Source organism: Brachypodium distachyon, chromosome 5, assembly GCF_000005505.3.
Source record: "Brachypodium distachyon strain Bd21 chromosome 5, Brachypodium_distachyon_v3.0, whole genome shotgun sequence".
NCBI lineage: Eukaryota > Viridiplantae > Streptophyta > Magnoliopsida > Poales > Poaceae > Brachypodium > Brachypodium distachyon.
The window spans coordinates 17,782,829-17,801,549 of NC_016135.3; the positions used below are offsets into that span (position 1 = coordinate 17,782,829).

The 18,721-nt window shown below is 43.3% G+C and overlaps 3 protein-coding genes across 4 annotated transcripts; 1 reads left to right on the top strand and 2 right to left on the bottom strand.

The window, feature by feature from the left end:
- Nucleotides 1-1,845: 1,845 nt before the first annotated feature.
- LOC112269386 (transcriptional regulatory protein AlgP-like) lies at nt 1,846-2,598 on the bottom strand. Its single transcript, XM_024456061.1, has one exon. The coding sequence runs from the start codon at nt 2,596-2,598 to the stop codon at nt 1,846-1,848; it is 753 nt and encodes a 250-aa protein (XP_024311829.1).
- A 6,143-nt stretch (nt 2,599-8,741) lies between these two features.
- Nucleotides 8,742-11,016, top strand: LOC100835596 (PTI1-like tyrosine-protein kinase 3). The gene is made up of 5 exons (XM_003579982.4): nt 8,742-9,269; nt 9,512-10,187; nt 10,274-10,406; nt 10,526-10,612; nt 10,712-11,016. Exons 1-5 carry the CDS (start codon nt 9,161-9,163, stop codon nt 10,826-10,828), a joined length of 1,122 nt encoding a protein of 373 aa, XP_003580030.1. The 5' UTR covers nt 8,742-9,160; the 3' UTR covers nt 10,829-11,016.
- A 241-nt stretch (nt 11,017-11,257) lies between these two features.
- LOC100835903 (CMP-sialic acid transporter 4) lies at nt 11,258-18,034 on the bottom strand. 2 transcript variants are annotated; one of them, XM_003579983.3, is made up of 16 exons: nt 17,745-18,034; nt 17,127-17,399; nt 16,438-16,554; nt 16,115-16,171; nt 15,747-15,824; nt 14,896-14,940; nt 14,701-14,760; nt 14,096-14,218; nt 13,937-14,014; nt 13,554-13,623; nt 12,996-13,103; nt 12,740-12,873; nt 12,572-12,648; nt 12,301-12,349; nt 12,149-12,212; nt 11,258-11,609 (listed from the first exon to the last, which is right to left on the bottom strand). In XM_003579983.3, the coding sequence occupies exons 2-15, from the start codon at nt 17,295-17,297 to the stop codon at nt 12,162-12,164; spliced, it is 1,218 nt and encodes a 405-aa protein (XP_003580031.1). In that variant the 5' UTR covers nt 17,298-17,399; nt 17,745-18,034; the 3' UTR covers nt 11,258-11,609; nt 12,149-12,161. The 2 variants fall into 2 exon arrangements, with proteins under 2 accessions (XP_003580031.1, XP_024311795.1); XM_024456027.1 differs by lacking the exon at nt 17,745-18,034 and adding an exon at nt 17,640-17,658.
- Between the last annotated feature and the right edge of the window lie 687 nt (nt 18,035-18,721).

An 18,721-nucleotide genomic window follows, 5' to 3' on the forward strand; every position in this document is an offset into this window, starting at 1 on the left:
GTACCTCGAACCTCTGATATTTCAGGTCCAATGAAATGGTATGCCAGTGACCAATGTGTTGCTTCTCTATTGTGCTCACATCCTCTAGCGTTGGGAACATGATCTGAATCATAAGAAAACACATGGTGGCATTAAAACAAAATAGAAGGTGTGAAAAATGCAAAGTAGTTGCCATGCATGTGTGACTGTAAGGGGTTACCACATATTTATATGTGGAGTTGCCAATGCATAAATATGTAAGTAACCATCAAAGGAACATATAAAGCAAAGCATGTTGAGGATGCTCTTACTATGTCTTTCTGGGATAATTTGAAATCATCATCCCTTCTAAATGCTTCCTGCACCACTCTGTGGTTGTGATCCCCAGAAGCAAGCTTTGCCCCAACAATATAAGGCATCAGTATTTTCCATGAGGGGGTGTGGTATTTCCGTAAATAATCCAAGACAACTTCGCAAAGGTTGGAGCCCAATGTGCCCTTTGGTTTCACCTCGTTAGCTAGTTTGCCAAGCTGAACATATGTTTATTCACTGCGGATCACTATGGTGCTGGAAAAAAAAAGAAATCAAAGTGGTATAATAATTAGTTCACCAGCAGAAGTCAAAGTGCTGGTGTAAAAATGGTCACACTAATACCTATGAATTTCCACAAAATATAGATTATAACAAAAGGTATAGGGTGCAGGGGTTGTTTTGCCACCCTACTGACCTATTGGTTGGCAGCATGTATGTGGGCAAATAACCACTATTGGAGGGAGGAAGGAAGAAGGAAAAAAAGAATGGGAAAAAGAACACAAGTTAGAAGTTGCCATACCATGGAGTGCAACTTACCAACTCAAATACAATAAAATTTGTCACACAAAAAGGGAAATGACTGGCCAAAAATAAAAAGCATAGCAAGAGAGCTTACTTTTTGATATCCGGCTTAGTCCTTGCGGCACCATACCGTTTAATTTTGTTGTACAAGATTTCCTCTGCATCGGTAGGCATGATATTTGCATATGGTCCAACAACATATTTCGAAGGGCGCAAGATCCTACCACGATTACCAGGGGGCGCAGGCGTCACACTTGCACATAATGTATTTGGGTTTTCATTGAGAGGTGCATGTTGTGTTGCTGGGATTGAATCAATACCAGCAGCTGCATCCAAGTAACGAAAAATGGATATGAAGAACATGTCGGTAGTGAACAGAAAAAAGGGAAAAAGAAGGGAATTACCATGAGAATATGCTATGTGAGCCTGTGCTGCGCAAGCAGCCAACTCTTTGTCAATCTCCTCATAAATTGACGTCTCATCTTGTGAGATCCAATCAATTTGAAATTCAGGCACCTTATTCCCTTCGAGATAGGTTGCGCTTGGCCCGCTTATTGATGGGACATACAACTTGATGTGAACACATGCTCACAGAGACATGAAGCAAAATGGAAACTGAAAAAAATAACTATGTCTGATAGTTACCAGGAGTAATGAACATAAAGTACCAGTATAGTGGTAATGGAATTGCCAACTCGTTTAGCATAAGTTGCCACCAGATTAAAATATAACAAAAAAATGAATTGGAAAAAGGATAGAGATAAAAAGCAAGCATGGACACCTGTTGCATCACCGGGCTGAGCTCCAGATGTGCCTTCTATTGGGTTTGGGCTTGCTTCATTATGTTCATCTTTTGCCATGTAGTCAAATAAAAAAGAAGAAAAATGATGTCAGAATGTGCAGAATAGTTAATACAAAAGAAGAAACCAGCAGTAATGAGCATAAGTAACCAATGTTGTAGATTCAAGTTGCCAGCAGAATTAGGCACAAGTACCCATAAGAAAAAGGACATGCCTCATCATATAAAAAAGATCACGATACGCTTATTAAGCAACAGGAACACACACCTCTTGTAGCAGTATCTCCACATGCCTTGACGCGTGGGTCTGGGGTAGAGCCAAAACCTAGGTCAAAACTAGGAGGAGTGAATGCCAAAGGGTTATCTTCCAGTTCTTGTCGAACAGAGGCACTTTTGCTTGATACCGCGGCTGCAGCCAGGTTTGCTTGGACAGTGGCGGCAGGTACTGAGGCCGTGGCTGCAGCCGGTTGTGGTTGGACATTTGTAGCAGATGCTGGGGCAGCCGCTGCAGTCAGGTCTGGTTGGGCAGTGCCGGGAGGTACAGATGCAACCGCTGCAGTCATGTCTGATTGGACAGTGGCAACGGGTACTGGTGACACCGTTGCAGCCAGTCCTGATTGATCATGTTCAGCAGGCCTTGATGCCCCAACAACTCCACCACCTAGGTTTTTTGTAGCCCTCACAACACCTTTGGCCCCCCAGTCAACTTTTCCACGTCCAGCTCCTAATTTGGTAACAACCTTGACCTTTTGGCCCTTGCGAATCAAAGAGTGAGCAGCATCTGTGGTTGCTTGGGCTGCAGGCTCGGGAACTCCAACAGAGGTACCAGATCGTAGGCTACACAACCTAGTCGCAGCTTCTCGTGCTGTTGGTGAAAGCTCATCTACTAATTCAACTTGTGGCGCCTCGACACCGCTGCCCGCATCAGGGGATGTAATGACGACAGGCTTGTGGGCAACACTGCCAACATTGGGGCTCTGCGACATGATTTGCACAGGCCGGGATGGGCTGCTGTCGGCTGGACATGCCACTGGAGCAACAACAGATCTGGTTGATTGGCTAGCATCTTTCAACTGAAGTTGAGAGCGAAGCCTTGCAGTGTTTGGCATAGTGGGGTCCTGTTGCTAACTGTTGTCAGCAGGTCCCTGAAACAAAGGAGATAGTAAGCTAGAAACACAAAACATGTGCAATTACAAAAGGAACAAAAAATAATTAAGAGATAAGTTGGCTGATAAATAAAACATAAGTTGTCTCATGTAGTACACACATATTGCCAGGTGAAAGTATGAGAAGTTGCCACCTAGGTATAGAAATGTGGGTGGTGTTTCGACACCAAGAAAAGGGAACAAAAATTTGACATTGTAATTATGAAAAGAGTGAAGAGGGAAAAGAAATAAACCCATACTCAAATTCAACATACTTTGCAATCGTAATCACTTGGTCATTGTTGTTGTTGGGATTTAGGCGAGGAGACGACCTTGTCGGGATCCTTACAGTGGTTGATTTAGAAGCAGTAGGATGGTCCCTGGCATAAAAAATCAATGTGAGAAAAAAAACATAATTGTGAGTATAAGTTACCATCAATAATGAACCTAAACTACCAGCCTGTTGATATGTGAATTGCCAAACAGATTTGGATAAGTTGCCCATTATGCAAAAAAAAAAAGCCAACACAAACAATGGTATGATTTAGCTAGACTGGTTCCAACGAAAAAACCCGATGATTGTCATACTTTTGGGTGGTTTCCATTGGAGCATGCCTGTCAACGCCCTGAGCGAGACGAGGGGACGACCTTGTCGGACTACGGACACTAGCATTTTCCCTGTGTGCATGCAAGTAAAAACAAAATTACGACGACATTAGTGCTTGATTTACCAGAACAGTGTTACTTGATTTACCAGTGCATAAGCTCTGAAAGTACCACAAACAAAAGAAAATATGGGTCATAACAGTAGGCTGGAACCAAACCTGGTCTTCTGCAGCTTTTGACATTCGTAAACGACATGCGAGCTAGAACACTCCACTTCACCGCTAGCCCTGCCCCTCTTGCACCCAACACTTGCTACATTTTCAATGCTGTCGGCAGCGTCATTAGCCTCACTAGGTTCTTCATTGGTAGCGCCCGTCCCCCTAGTCCCATCGACGTTGCTTGCAGCATTCCCATCCATTCTCGTGCCAGTATCTTCTTCCATATTTTGAGGTCCGATCCCACCGGCATTGACATCTTGCCGCCTTGCATCACCTCTAGCACCTCTTGCACCAGCAGCAAGTGGTTCTTTGTCGGGTCCATCTGAATCTGAGGTATCGTCATCACCACCATTGTTGTTGCCGTCAGAAGGGTCATCTTCATCGTCAACTTCATCCTCATCATCAGATTGGGTGGCGTTGGCAAACCTACCCCTGACAGTATGCGACCGTGTTGGCGCACCACGCGTGAACCGTTGAAACTGATTTGCATTATCTATGCTGTCTAGGGGCGTCATTCCGGTCCACCCCTGCACGAGGTTGCTCAGGAGACACGTCATGCCGGAGGCGAAGTGCCCAACTAAGTTTTCAACCTTGCGCCGGGTTTGCATAAAAATGAGATGCCAACATAAGATAAGATAAAACGGCCCATATGAGCAATTTTATCCAGAACTAACAAAAATTAACATCACAAACACTGGCAGAGCTAACATGAATTATGAGACAGTGGTTACCCCATATGAGCAATTTTCTCCAACATTTACATCGAGCCACTGATTGAACCCTTCAGGACCGCCAAAGAAGTTGTAGTTGACAGCGTCATCACAATTGAGCTGCATAGAAAGAGAAGGGAAAAATATGACATATAATAACACATGGTATTAGGATGCTACAAAAAATACAGGACTAATTGAGAACAAGAAATCAAAACACCATGTTCATTATTCGGGTAGGTGGCACAAGTGTATCATCAGCATGTAAAATGGGTGGTGTAAAAAAAACAGCAAATTACCACAAACGAACTATGTAAATCACTAGATCAGGCATAAAAGAGTTACCATGGATGATGACACAAGTTACACATGAGTGATTTGAAAAAAAATGCAAGTCAGACCCAGATAAGTGGGGGGGGGGGTAAGATTAATGAACCTGCAGCTTGCCAAAGGACCCATCTTCTTTCATGTGAGCTGCCAAAATTTTATCAATGAGCTTGTTGGTCCACGCATTGACTCCAAAAACAATAGGGCTCGGTCTAATATCCAACCCGCTTATATCCAAACTCTCCACGTACAACAGCTGTTGTTGGATGAACATGAAAGGAAGCATAAATGTTGATAATATGGCTGATACAGGAAAAACCAAAAAAATAAAAATGCACAACATTAAAACGGTGAGGGAAAGAACGTACCATTAGGTGTAAGTGGCAGCCCTTGTTGAATTGCTTTTTAGACAGAGCATCGTGGAGTTGATCAGCTACAAACTTGCACCAATTCATGTTTGCTACATCAGCAATGCGATCCTGAAAAGTAACCATTTATTATAATTAAAGGTGCCCCCCCCCCCCCTAACAAAAAATGCTGAGAGTAACCATTTGTTATAATTAAAGTTGCCAGCTACAAATGTTGAGAGTAACCATTTATTATAATTAAAATTGCCAGCTACAAATGCTGAGAGTAACCATTTCTTAAAACTAAAGATGACAACTACAAAATGATGAGAAGTAACCATTTATTAAGATTAGAGTTGCCACCTAAAAAAAAAATCAAAAGTGACCATTTCTTAAAATTAAAGTTGCCTCCTACAATGATGGAATTAACCATTTTTAGAATTAAAGTTGCCACTTGCAAAATGCATTTCAAGTAACCGTTTCTCTTGAGGCCATATCTTAAAACTAAAGTTGCCATCTATAGTGCTGCAAGTAACCATTCCTTGATATTAAAGTTGCCTCCTAGAATACTCAGGAAAATGCCATTCCATGCAGATTACAAATTGCAGCTGTGCGATATAAAAAACAATCCAGCAAAATTAAAGTTGCAGTTGATCAGTTAAAAAAGAGCACATACCAGCGTTGGGTAACACCTATTGCTCACTTTTGTAGACCTAGTAGGAGCTAGTATTGTGCACATGACAAACATAAGGGCAAGCCTCTTGAAATTATCTCCATTTTCTGTCATGTCCATCAGAATCTTACCCAACCTCGAGGCAGAAATGGCCTTGACATGGTCATCATGCGGGAACATGGCAGCCATGAGGCGCCGCTGCACATCTGGATCCACGCGATAGTCTACATCCAACTCACCTCGAGGTACCCCCAACGAATTGAATACCAACTCTTCAATCAACCGGATCTTGCCCCTCCCAAGGATGACAAAACTACGAGGAGGATGGTAGCAGTTAGCCATCCGTTCCACCAAAGCATTATTTAGCTTTGTGCTTTTGATATCCAAGAAAGCATTGAGTCCCATATTTTTGAAGTCTGTTATCTGCCCAGGTGTGAAATCCTTTAACAACTTTGTCAGCGCATATGGCGATGCCCTGTTCCTCAGACGACATGTCGCCTGAAAAATTACGAGGTAAATTTGAGCATTGATAAACATAGAGGAATAAACAGTAAAGGCAAAATTATGTTCCCATCAAGGTAGTTGTACCTTCACACCACCAGGCAGAGGGGGGGACGAACCCTTACGCTTCCTAGGCATGGTTACAAGCCCCCCTTGGAATTCAAACCTTCAAATCAGTAGCATAAAAAAACATGATATGGTTCATAAATCAACCTAAATTACACAAACTATATATAGAACTACCCTGACAGTAAACTAAAATTACCAGGTAAAATCTACAGAAATTGCCAAGTAAAAAAGAGATTGCACCCATAAATGCAAGCACCCTATGTAGCAAAATTAGTCCCAGAAAAGATCACCAGTTGGGTGTGCACAGAGCAGAAGCATATGCATGTAGGAGCACTATAGGTTAGTTTTAGTACACATCGTACAACAACTGCCCCAGCACTACAAAAATTACCACTCCAAAAACGAAAACCCACGTCTTAACACAAACACTTGCAACCTCATATCTCACCCCAGGAACAAGTAGGGGTTTACAGTTACAATCCTAAGCCAAGTGGAACACTGAAAACATTGTGAAAATCGGCCCCTATTATAACCAAATACTGCAAAGGGGCAATGCAAGCAGGGGAACTGCCCCTTCAAAATGGTGCGGGATACCACCCCAAATCAACAGAAATCGCCGGGCAAACACCAACCTGATAAGCATTTACTAAGGATGTACTAATCGTGGTACTACTCAACCACGCCTACACATCACCCTTCCCCTTCCCCAACACCCCCTCTCTCCCCATCCCGAAACAGCAACCCCCGCTCTCAAAAAAACCTACCGCGAAGCGAATCAATGGACGACCATGATTCCACTAGAAAAGTCGCGGGATAGAAACACGAACACCCTAGTGGCCCCGCCGGCGAGATTGCGGCGAACAGAGGACGAAATGCGAACAAATCTCGAACAAATTTACTTGATCCCCTTCTAGAAACCGCCCAAAATCACCGCATCGAGCGCAAATGAACACGCAGGCGATGAAATTGAACACATACAAATCACTCACGACACCATTAGGTACACCATAGCGCAAAATCAATCGCATGCACATCCATTTGCTCTAACAGAAGCTCGAGCAATCCTATCTGGGGAGAAACCATGCACAAAACGGGCGGCGGAGGCCATACCTAGATCGCCAGTGGGGGCGTGGTAGTGGGACGAAGCGTCGGATCGTGCCCCGGATCGAATATCGTCGGATGCCGACGAAGAAAATCCGGCAAAACTTTGGGCAGCGGAGCAGCAGAGAGCGCATCAGCGCGAGAGAGGCGACGGGGCGGTGGTTTGCAAATGGGGAACGGTTCGAGCGGAGGAAGAGAAGCGGCACGGTTTTCAATTTCGAACAGTCCCGTACGGGCCCACACGTCAGTCGGGCGCTGGACGCGCGCGGGCCAATCAGAAGCGTCGCGCGGGAGGGAAAAATAAAGAACGTCAGTTCTTTATAATTTGGGTTTTTTATATAGATACATTCATATTTGGACAAATTTGAGTCACTTAATATTTTTTGTTTGTAAGAAAGTCACTTAATATATACTTTTAATGTCGAATCAGGATTCACTAAGACAGAAATAAAGCATTGGGTCGAACTCTTCTTTGGTGTTAAGGTAGTAGCTGTGAATAGGCATCGACTACCCGGAAAGGGTAGAAGAATAGGATCTATTCTGCGACATACAATGCATTACAGACGTATGATCATTACCCTTCAACCGGGTTATTTTATTCCACTTCTAGATAGAGAAAAAAAACTAAAGAATAATACTTAATAATACGGCGAAACATTTATACAAAACGCCTATCTCGAGTACACGCAAGGGAACCGTGGACAGGCAAGTGAAATCCAATCCACGAAATAATTTGATCCATGGACGGCACCGTTGTGGTAAAGGTCTCTTAATATGATATGAAATGAAACGGAGGTAGTACTTGGGAACAACCTGAATGGGGGACATCCGCTAAAAAAAAACCCTGACGGGGGACATTGAGAGAGCATCTGGTGGAGAGATATTGACCATTTTAGCCGTTGGGACGTGTCTATCTAGCTCGAACGTCCGCAGCGTCCGTCACGCACGCAGCCCCGATGGGCAGGTGAGGCCGCTCTCAACCGCGCGTGGGAATCGGCTCGGCAGTTCGATCGTGTCACAATCTGATAGTCAGATCTTGTTCAGAACGCAGAAGGTGTGAGCGTTGGAAACGAAGAGTGTGCGCTGCGGCTCGAGTGTCGACTCCGGCCGATCGATCCGGTCGCCCACCGCACCGCGCCCAGCCGTCCCCGCTAGACCGCGCAACCTCACTCGACAGCGACACACGACAGACCAATAGACCATTCAGTACTGTACTACTTCTCCGCAGCAATACCGCAACACGTCAAGGTACTCATCAAAGTCTCAATGCACGTAACATACTCTTCCTTGGTTCCGTTCCGGAAACAGTATAGCCACAACAGCGACACAGGCAACCGCAGCCCAGCTACCTCTCACCTTGCACAAACTTCCTCCGGGCAAGGATGAGGATGAGTTGGACTACTGGTCGAGCAACCGGGGCGTTGGGGGTCTCCCCTCTCCCGTGAGTTAGCAAGCGGAGACTTGGTCCAACGGCCGGTCAGTTCCCGTACTGGCTCGTACATTCCCCGCGCGCGAGGAAGTCCACGGCGGGGATGTCACGACTCGCGACTGGACTGGAGTAGCTAAATATCGCCCGGTTTCGTTTCCAGGATTTCCAAGTCTTTGAACTTTGTCCACAACTTCCCCTGGCGCCCCGAGTAAGCTTCCTTTCCTTGCGGCGATATCGTCCACAAAGCAGGCAGGAAAAACGCAGCAACGGCAACGTCCTGGAAGATATAGATGCCGTGCAATACACAACCGGACAGGCGGTTTTGCGTTTCTCGTGTCTCGTACTGCTCTTAAGTGAAGAAACAAAGAAAGATAAGAGCAACTCGGTGCTGATCTGCTCTTTGAATTCGATCGGTGCCGGCGATGAGGTGGTGGGAGAGCGTGAAGAGCTACGCCGGCAACCTCGGTTGCGTCCCTCGGATCGGGAGGAAGGAGCCCGAGGATCTTTACTCTTACCCAATCGATCCGCCCGGTGAGTGAACTAAGCATATCTCATCTCTCTTGTTTAATTGGATTCAGAGTTCTTGCGCTCTATCTTGATAAATATGCTCCAAAAACAAGAGAGATTGCTGCGAGTACATGCAGACATGCAGCCCATGTTCAGTTGCTCTGTCGCCCAAGCTGAGACCAACAATTTTCCTTCCATTCCCCCCCGAAGAAAACAACAATTCTGCTTCCGTCGTTGTTTAGTTTCTCGTCTCATTGTTTAATCAGAGAAACGGAGAGGATCGCGGGGTCTTGCTGCGGCGGCGGAGGAGGACCCAGCGGACAGGACGATCGAGGTGCCGGCGGTGGCGCTCCGAGAAGTGAACGAGATAACGGGCGGCTTCGACGGCGAGAAGCTGATCGGGCAGGGTTCCTACGCCAAGGTGTACAAGGTGACCCTCCGGAGCGCTCGGCTGGCCGTGGTGAAGAAGCTGGAGAAGCCGTCCAAGCACGCGTCCAACGACGTGTTCCTGCGGCAGCTGGCCGTGGCGTCCAAGCTCCGGCACGAACACTTCGTGCGCCTGCTGGGTTACACCGTCAGCGGCGACCTCCGGGTGCTGGTCTACGAGTTCGCATCCATGGGCACCCTCCACGACGCCCTCCACGGCCCTGCGAGGGGAGAAGAACAAGAAGAAGGAGTGCAGGAGGGTGAGGATCAGAGGCCGGTGTTGAGCTGGGCGCACCGGGTGCAGATCGCGCTGGACGCGGCCAGGGGCCTGGAGTACCTGCACGAGAAGGCCCGGCCCGCGGTGACCCACAAGGACGTGAGGTCCACCAACGTGCTGCTGTTCGACGGGATGAGGGCTAAGATTGCCGATTACAACATGTTCAGCCAGGCCGCCGACATGGCCCGCCTCAACCGCTCCACCCACACGCTCGGCTCCTTCGGCTACCAGGCGCCCGAGTACGTGTTCATTGCAATTTGCCTTGCTTATTGCTTGGTTGGTTTCTGAATCCTGAACTGTGAGATGGTTCGGTTGCTTTAATCAGGTACGCCATGACGGGGCAGATGACGGACAAGAGCGACGTGTACAGCTTCGGGATAGTCCTCCTGGAGCTCCTCACGGGGAGGAAGCCGCTGGACCGGACGCTGCCGCAGGGCCAGCGGAGCCTCGTCAACTGGGTACGTGAGCAATGCTTGAAATTTTCTACTGTGTACGTTTCTTCCGTTTTTGCCGGTGAACGATCAAAGATGAGGAATTGATGGCTGGTTCTCCTGCCCTCGTCTGACATGTGCACCAGGCGTCTCCGCTGCTGACCGAAGACAGAGCCCAGGAATGCATCGATCCCAGGCTCGGCGACCAGTACCCTCCAACCGGAGCTCTCAAGGTCTCCTCTCCCTCTAAACACAACTCGTATTTGTTACAAGCCGAGCCCCCGTCTCCGTGTAGTCTAATCTCTCTAACACTGCAAGTTCTGGTGTTGCAGCTGGGGAGGATCGCGGTGCAGTGTCTGCAGTACGACCCCACCTTCCGGCCGTCCATGGGCACCATCGCCCGCGTGATCAACTACGCCGTCGTGCGGGACCAGCAGGGAGTGGTCTGAATGGTCAAGTTTTTGCAGGTTGCCACCGTCCCTTGTACAATGATATTGGTGAAGTTTCAAAAAAAAAAAGTGCTGAGTATATTGGTGTAAATTTGTAAGTTTGAGCAGAGGTTGACAGGACCGATCCGGAAGCAATTTATTTAGGCTCATTTCTGAAGCATACGCACATACATTTGCTCTCTCTTTTATGTCTTGTGTTGCGACTTGCGAGAAGAGAGAAGAGACGTTTGCAGATGCTGAGCCGAGCACTGGTCCCGGCACAAAAACAGAAGAAGAATTGGGCTATTACCTGTTAGTATTACGGTGGATTATGATAAAAAGTTTTTTTTTCTATTTTGAAAGTAAACCCATGTTTGAATGTTGCAAGTGCATCAGGTGGTTCCACGACATAGCACCAACATTACAACATACAGGTTAGGGTAGAAATGGTGCGGACGAACAAAAGCACCACCATAGGTGTATAGGAGCTCATATGCCAAAATGTGGAGTACATCAGTTTTGCCCAATGCAAACGAGAACAAAATGTATAGTACATCAGTTTTGCCCAAGCCCCAAGGCAAACGAGAATTGCCGTATCTTACCAATCTGTGTGGAATAAGTAAAAGCCCACCCGGGATCTGTTGCCCCAAGAAAGTTGAAGGGGAAAAAGGAAAAAGAATAAGATGGCCTTTTCCGTATAAATATTTCTTTTGCTATTACAGTTTACAAGAGCGTTTGGTTTAATCTACCATGCTACATGAAATTTGTGGTTCACGGCAAAAAGAATTTCTTCTATACCTACCTGCAAAACAAAAAGGAAACAAGTCCACAAAAACTCCTCAGAATGAGATTGTCTTATAGAACAAAAGTTTATGTTTACCTAAGCTGGATATAACAACAATTAACAGAACAAACAAAGTGTCACTTTTGAGATGAAGAAACGATGTGATTATTAGGTTGCTATAAGCCAGTAGGATCACTTCAGTTTTTTCATTTGGGCAGAATAAACAAGGTGTTTTCCTTTTGTTGACAAACAATTAATCAATAGATCATTCAAACAAAAAGATTATTAGCTTGCTTTAAGCCAGTAGGATCACTTTAGGTTTCTTTGGTCCAGTGATAAGGTCTTTACCCCGTATACACTAGCTGGTTCTAGAACCTTGAACTCTTTTCTTATACTAGCTGTTGTGACAAAAACCAACCACAATGGCCACACAGCAAGTGAAGAGTTCCAAACTATTCCATTCAAGGTTCAGAACTATAATTGTTGTTGGATGCATGATTTACAAAGTAAAGCAGTGGCTTCTATCAAAACAAGAAAGAAAAAAGTATCAGACTCACCTCAAATGTAATGTTAAGTTGGCAACAATGGTTTTCTATCATCAATCGCGCTAAGGTGGCTTGCCTGAAATAACGGCCAGCTTAGTAAGTAAGTCACTACAACAGAAGAATGTTATTCTTGATTTTATTTAGTCAGACAATGTTTCACTTACATCACCAGCTGCACCAGCAGTCATATTTACAAAGGAAGAATCAGATGACCTGCCAAACAGAACGTTTTGTTAGATTAGTGTTCGGAAATATTTTATGAACATCACAAATTAATGCTACCGCCAGTTGCGTCTTTGCTAGCCAGACAGGAGTCAAGACTTCAATTGTAATTCCAAGAATTTAGAAAAATTACAGGGATATTAATTTCACACTTTCACTTCATATGCCATTAGTATAAAGTAGAAAAACAAGGTCAAAGAAATATTATATCACCTGTGTTTCTGTGCATCTCCCAACTCTAAGGTTCCAGCTGGTTTGTCATCTTTGACTTTGGCTAGTGGAGAGAAAAACTGAAACAGAAATAGCAGTTACTAAAGAAGTTCAGTTCAGGGTATGCATCAACAGGGGGCAACAAGCTGAAGTATGAAAAACAAAAATCACCTGATGCATTGAAATAAACACTATTGAGATGCCTAGGAGAAAGTTAATGGTCAAGGTATGCCCCAAAAATGCAGCAGAAGCTAGACCAGTAAAAATAGTGGCCACTGTTGATGAGTACTTCTTCAAAATTGTGTCTGCAGTATGATCTCAGTTAATCATTGAGAATGTGAAACTATGACAGCATATAATACAAAAAGAGCCAGGGACAGGAAGAACTAATAATACGAGATAAAGAAATGTGTATATCATCATTTACCTGCATACTTAAAGAAGAATGAAGAGAGAATTCCTTGGGCGGCATTGTTACATATGAGAAAAAATGTGGCCCTTGAATGCCCTCGAAGGATATCAAAACTCTCCGGCCCTGCAAACACATGGTGCAAATTTATACCACATATGCATAGCTTATGCTGCAATAGCAAATAGTTAGAAGAAAACATAAGACAAAGGAAATTCATGAAATAATTCATTAATGTTCGAATATATAACAATAAAAACATGCAAGAACACATGGCTTAAGTTCCTGAGTTCATAGATAACAATGTTTATGTAGGAACCAAACGATACTCAAACCGTAGTTCATGGCATGTCATTTTGATCAATATATCAAGCACTAAAAGGCCATCATATTGCCTTTACTATTGTAACCTCAAAGGTAAAAGAGAAATCCCAACTTCGCACCATTTCACTGGGAAAATATCATAAAAAACCTATTTCCCAGGCCAAACCAACACAGAACTTCAAATACAGCAGTCTTATGCATAACAGCCTTATAACTCAGCAAGGACAGCAAGTTTTCACGTAATACGCTAACCTTGAAATATGACAGTCCCGAGGATGCCAAGGAAGTTAAAAATTGCACCATAGCCATACAGAAAAACATTCTGCAAATTGTGTGTAACGGGTTACTGGTTAGTGTGAATGAGGGAGGGGGTGCTCAGAAGAAAGGACAATGAGCAGGTGTTTGCCAGTCCGAACTGGTAAGCATAAAAAAAACACATGACAAGGAGCGTGATGTTACGAACTTAGGGGAGTTTGGATTTGGGGTATTTCTCCGGTATTTAGTTCACAACAACAAAAAATACCCCTCATCCAGACAAGCCCTTGCTGCTTTCGGGCAGAAAATGGGTAGAGCATTATGCACGTGGACTATCATAATTTGAAAGACCCGGAAGCCAATACTTTAGTAGAAATTACCTGAAGATAGATGCTTGTGTCGAATTGGCTTTTTAAGGCATATTCATTGTAGACAGAGGCAAATGATGGGACAGTAACCTACAATCCCACATAAATATCTATATGCATGAGAAATAAAAACAGATAAAATAAAGATCAAACGGTTCAGTAGAAACTTACAAAAATTAGTGTGTATATGTATGCAATTGTGGTGACTGGAAGACCAAAAGTTTTGGCCCCCTCAGGTATTGAGCGTAGCTGATTTACACTGATCCCAATAAGCAACAGACCAAGGGCTTCCCACTGATATTCATCATAAGAGAAATAAGAGAAAGGGTCATTTATCAATATTTTCAAAAGCATTTGAATGACAGCGGTTGCAGAACACATAGGTGCATGCACTAGTTCTTCCTGTATTTGATTTTACTGAAGTTGCACTATCATTTTTAGCCAATTCAGGATTGTAACTGAGAATGTCAACCATCATTGATAGCAAATAGCAACTTATTATTAGTACAAAGGTCATGAAAAATACAGTAGTCAGCAGAGGGGAGATAAATATAACTTTGACAAAAGAAATGCAATTTGCCCACTGTTTTAGAAAATTCTAGCAGTATTTAAACATGGAAACTAAATCTAATATATTAACCATAAGAAGCCATTAATAGTTTTTCTATTTAATCAACACCTAATTTGAGAATTTATCAGGTGCACACAGCTGTACAGAGTAAGTTAATAAGCACAATATTTATCCTCAATAGTTGCAATGCCAGCCTCATGCTCACCTGAATAATAGAGAATTTCCTTCTCATTATAAATTTCAGTAGGACAGCTATGACAAGTACCTGGATTGTACAGATACGAGTACATTAGTAATTTTGTGTTTATCAAACACAGGGAAGGACACATCCTCACACAAGAACACAACAGACACCGCATGGCTCAGCGTGCGAACAGGGTAATACATGAAAAACGAGTACCTTCAAGTTGCTTAGCATCTTCACAGTCGCAGGATTGAAGTATAACTGCATGGGAGGTATAGTAGTTTTTTCAGATGATTGAATAGTCACTTTTGGCCTCTGCTGCTAGGGATGCGCAGCCAAGGGAAGTATGATAGTTGTAACTTATAACTAAATCCAATGTCATGGAAATTGCAAAAATTACAGTAGAAAATATTGCATGAGTGTACATGGATATAAAATTAATAAAACATAAACATATTAAAAGGTGGCGAAGGCTCCATGTCCAAACTCAAGAAAAAGAATTTCTGAAAAATGGTAATTGAAAAATTATTGATTTATTCATCAGCTGGACACCTACTATCAAGGCTTTGATCTCTTCCTTTGCAGTAGTCCTTTTGTCCCTTGTTTGTCGATGAAAGAATAATAAAGGGCATAGCTAGCAGACCTATCAGAAAATCATCTAAGGACGAGAGTTCCGATAAAATGGTAGCAAAGAAATTCCTGCTGTTTGGCTGACACCAGTTGGCATTACCAACAAAACTGAGTTCAATCCAGCTTGTTAAATATTCAATGTGATGTGAGTTCTTTGAATTCACTAAGAAAAATCTCTGGTTTGATCCTCCCAAGGTAGGTGAACAAAGGTGATAGTCAAGTGCTTTTGGAGGGGTGCCAGAGACTATTTTGTGCATTAGTTTTATACTGTCAAAAACTCATAACTAAAGAAAAGTGCATAGATTTTATCAAATATTTTAACAAACTACATCAAAATATACTGCAAGTCTCATAAATATCAAGAGTACCAAAAACATTTACTGGAGTAAAATATATACAGGTATGATGCACAGAAGAACAGGATTTCAAACTTTTACCTGCATGATAAACTTTAGGTAGTTGTTGATAGCATATAGTAAAGCGGGAATAGCTAAGAGTACGTTGTTACGGGCTGCCTACACAAGAAAACATTAACGAACCAAACGATCAGTTGATGTGCGTAAAACTATAGGCATAGAGCTGAAATAAATAATAAATTAGATACAAGAAAACTGAATGAGGGTCACTTGCATAAAGACAGCGAAAAATATTAGCAACACTTTTCCCAGGAAACTGAAAACAAATAGGAAAAAAATTCCCATATGTGATTTAATATTCGATATGTAAGTAGTGTATCTTATCTTTGTGCATGTAAACACAACCAACAAAGAGTGCAAGCCGTTCTACATTCTAAGAGATAAATCACCTGTACAAAGGTCGAGAGTGACAGGAGTGGCTTCTCCCCAACCTTCTGTTTCCTAGACTGCCAAATAGAAGATTGACAACATTAGGGGGTGACACTTTAACAGAACAGAACACACAAAATATTGTCGAATGTAAACACATACTGCTTTGCTGTCTTGCTGGTCTAATGAAAATAAAAACATTTATAAATAAATTTCTAGAACACTTCGATTAATCATTGCGGCATTAGCAACAATGCATGAAAAAAATTGATAGTTCTTAGAAGGATTGTATAGATTCACAAGGGATGAAACACAAATAACAATTGGGGAAGCAGGAACTAACCTGGATTATTAGCATTATGATAGCAAAGAAAACTTTTGTAACTTCTGTCAAAAAGTTAACGCTGATGGGACTGAACTGAAACTTTCCATCAACCTTGCACATAAAGACTAGGATAGGCTGCAGAACAGAGAAACTAATTAGCGAAGTTGCAAAGTTGCACCTTGTCTACAGTCAGATACATGCTACAGTTTGGCTATATGTTTGTCCTGTCTCCAGTACAGGTAGTTATACAACTATGTTTTGTATTTATTCTAGATAGAAGGACAGCAGATCTGCCAATAAATCTTTTTGACAAAATGATGACAATATTTGTTAAGGGGACAGTGGTCGAATCAAATGAAAACAATAGAGTACGAAATCTGTGTATGTTGGACATACTTGAGAATATGGAAAAACATTCCCTAGCAAATTGGGAGCTCAAGCAAACCTAAAGTACTAGAAGAAGATCTGCCCATAACTCCTTTTAATCCATTCTCCTGGTTAGCTCATTTTAGGACGCTAGGGTACAAACAATGATCATATTGTATAAGAACAAGCACATAACATGGAATTTGACTCCAATTATCATAATACACATTTCCAGGAATATCATACAGAATTCAGTCTCATTGGAACAGTTTTTTTTTGCAAGGCCATCCAAAGAATCTTTGATTGGATATTCTAAAACATCATCAACAAGATTGAAATACCTGGAGGCCGACCAATATGCAGTCCCCGGACACAAGAAGATAGGTGAGCACGCGTTGTTTGGACGATATCTTGCTGTGATGCTTGTCATATGCCCTCGAGATGCTCCTGGGGGTGCCTGCCACCACCTTGGAGTGACAGACGCTGCATTCCAGCACCCCATTCCTCTGCATCTTCTCAAAACAACCAGGACCAGCAGTGCCACAGACAGTACCGACGAGACAGATAGAGATATCCCTCTATAGCGGTGACATGTAATGATTCCCTGCGCTCACCTGTGTCCAAGACACTTAAAATTTAAGACGAGCGTACGAATCACTGCAACCGATTAACAAGTGGAGTACTAGTAACAGGTAGTATTTCCGTCCAAATTCACTTGCTCACACATTTAGCAAATTCATTTCTAGCAGCGCAGAAATGACATTTAGCAACAAAAAAAAATAGCATTTCCGTGAACATAGAAACACGCAACAGGCTAGATCACTATCAAATGCAGAGCAACCGGTACCCGGTACCTGCAGTGCTGAATCAGGCATTCAGGCTACCCGAAACAGCTTCAAAAACCGCATAAATGAGCCGAATGACACAGGGATCCGAGGAACTCGTGCCCACGGCTGTACCTCGGAGGGAGTGGGAACGGTGGGCGGGATCTCGCAGATCTAAGCTCCGCCTGAGCACTGGGCACGCGGCGAATCTGGCCCTGCCGGCTCGGCGAGGTCGGGTTACTTCCGCTTCGCTCCAAGCACGCGCGAGCGCCGCGTGGATGGGCCCGCTGGTGGCTCTGCGAGATCTCAAGTTTGGTCGGGAGGGAGGAAACAGGTAATGGAGGTCCGGAGGCGTGAGCGCGGAGGTGGAGCCGTGGACGGGGGAGGTGGTGATGGGAGAAGAGAAGAGAGCGGAAGGAAGGCGGGTGCTTCGAGCGTTTACTTATTCGCGAGAGGAAATGCTAACAAGTCCCTAGGTTTTACCATTTTTTGTTAGATCTTTTGGAAAAAGTCCAAAAAAGAAATAACGGATAGTGGTCTCCTCGAATCACTAAAATATAATGAAATGGAAGTGATTTTTTACTCCCTCCGTCCAACAAAAGATGTCTCAAATTTGTCAAAATTTGAATGTATCTAGACATGACTTAGTATAGATGCATTCAAATTTAGTCAAAATTGAGCATTCTTTGTTGGACGGAGGAATAGCTAAATTTGTACATTCAATTTGTATTTATGTTTCATTTTGATTTTACTAAATTCCACTTTAGTTCTGCTAATATTTCTTTCAATTGTTAAATAGGAGCGAAATCAGAGTGAAGCCGAATTATTTGGTTTTCGGGGGGGGGGGGGGGTTGAAACCGAATGATACATGAAGAAATTTTGAATTTCTTTATCGCTCCTAATACTGTTATAATCGAGGAAATGAAATATAATATTTATTCTGGTTTCACTAAAGTTTAACTTTACATTCACTGAATTTCTATAATCTAGGGAATGTTTTTTGTGATGACCTATACCATAGAATTTGTTTATGATCTTTTGTAAGACACTCTAACTTGTGTTTGAGAGAAGTATGACAGTGTAACTTACTTTGAGAAGATGGTTTAATACGA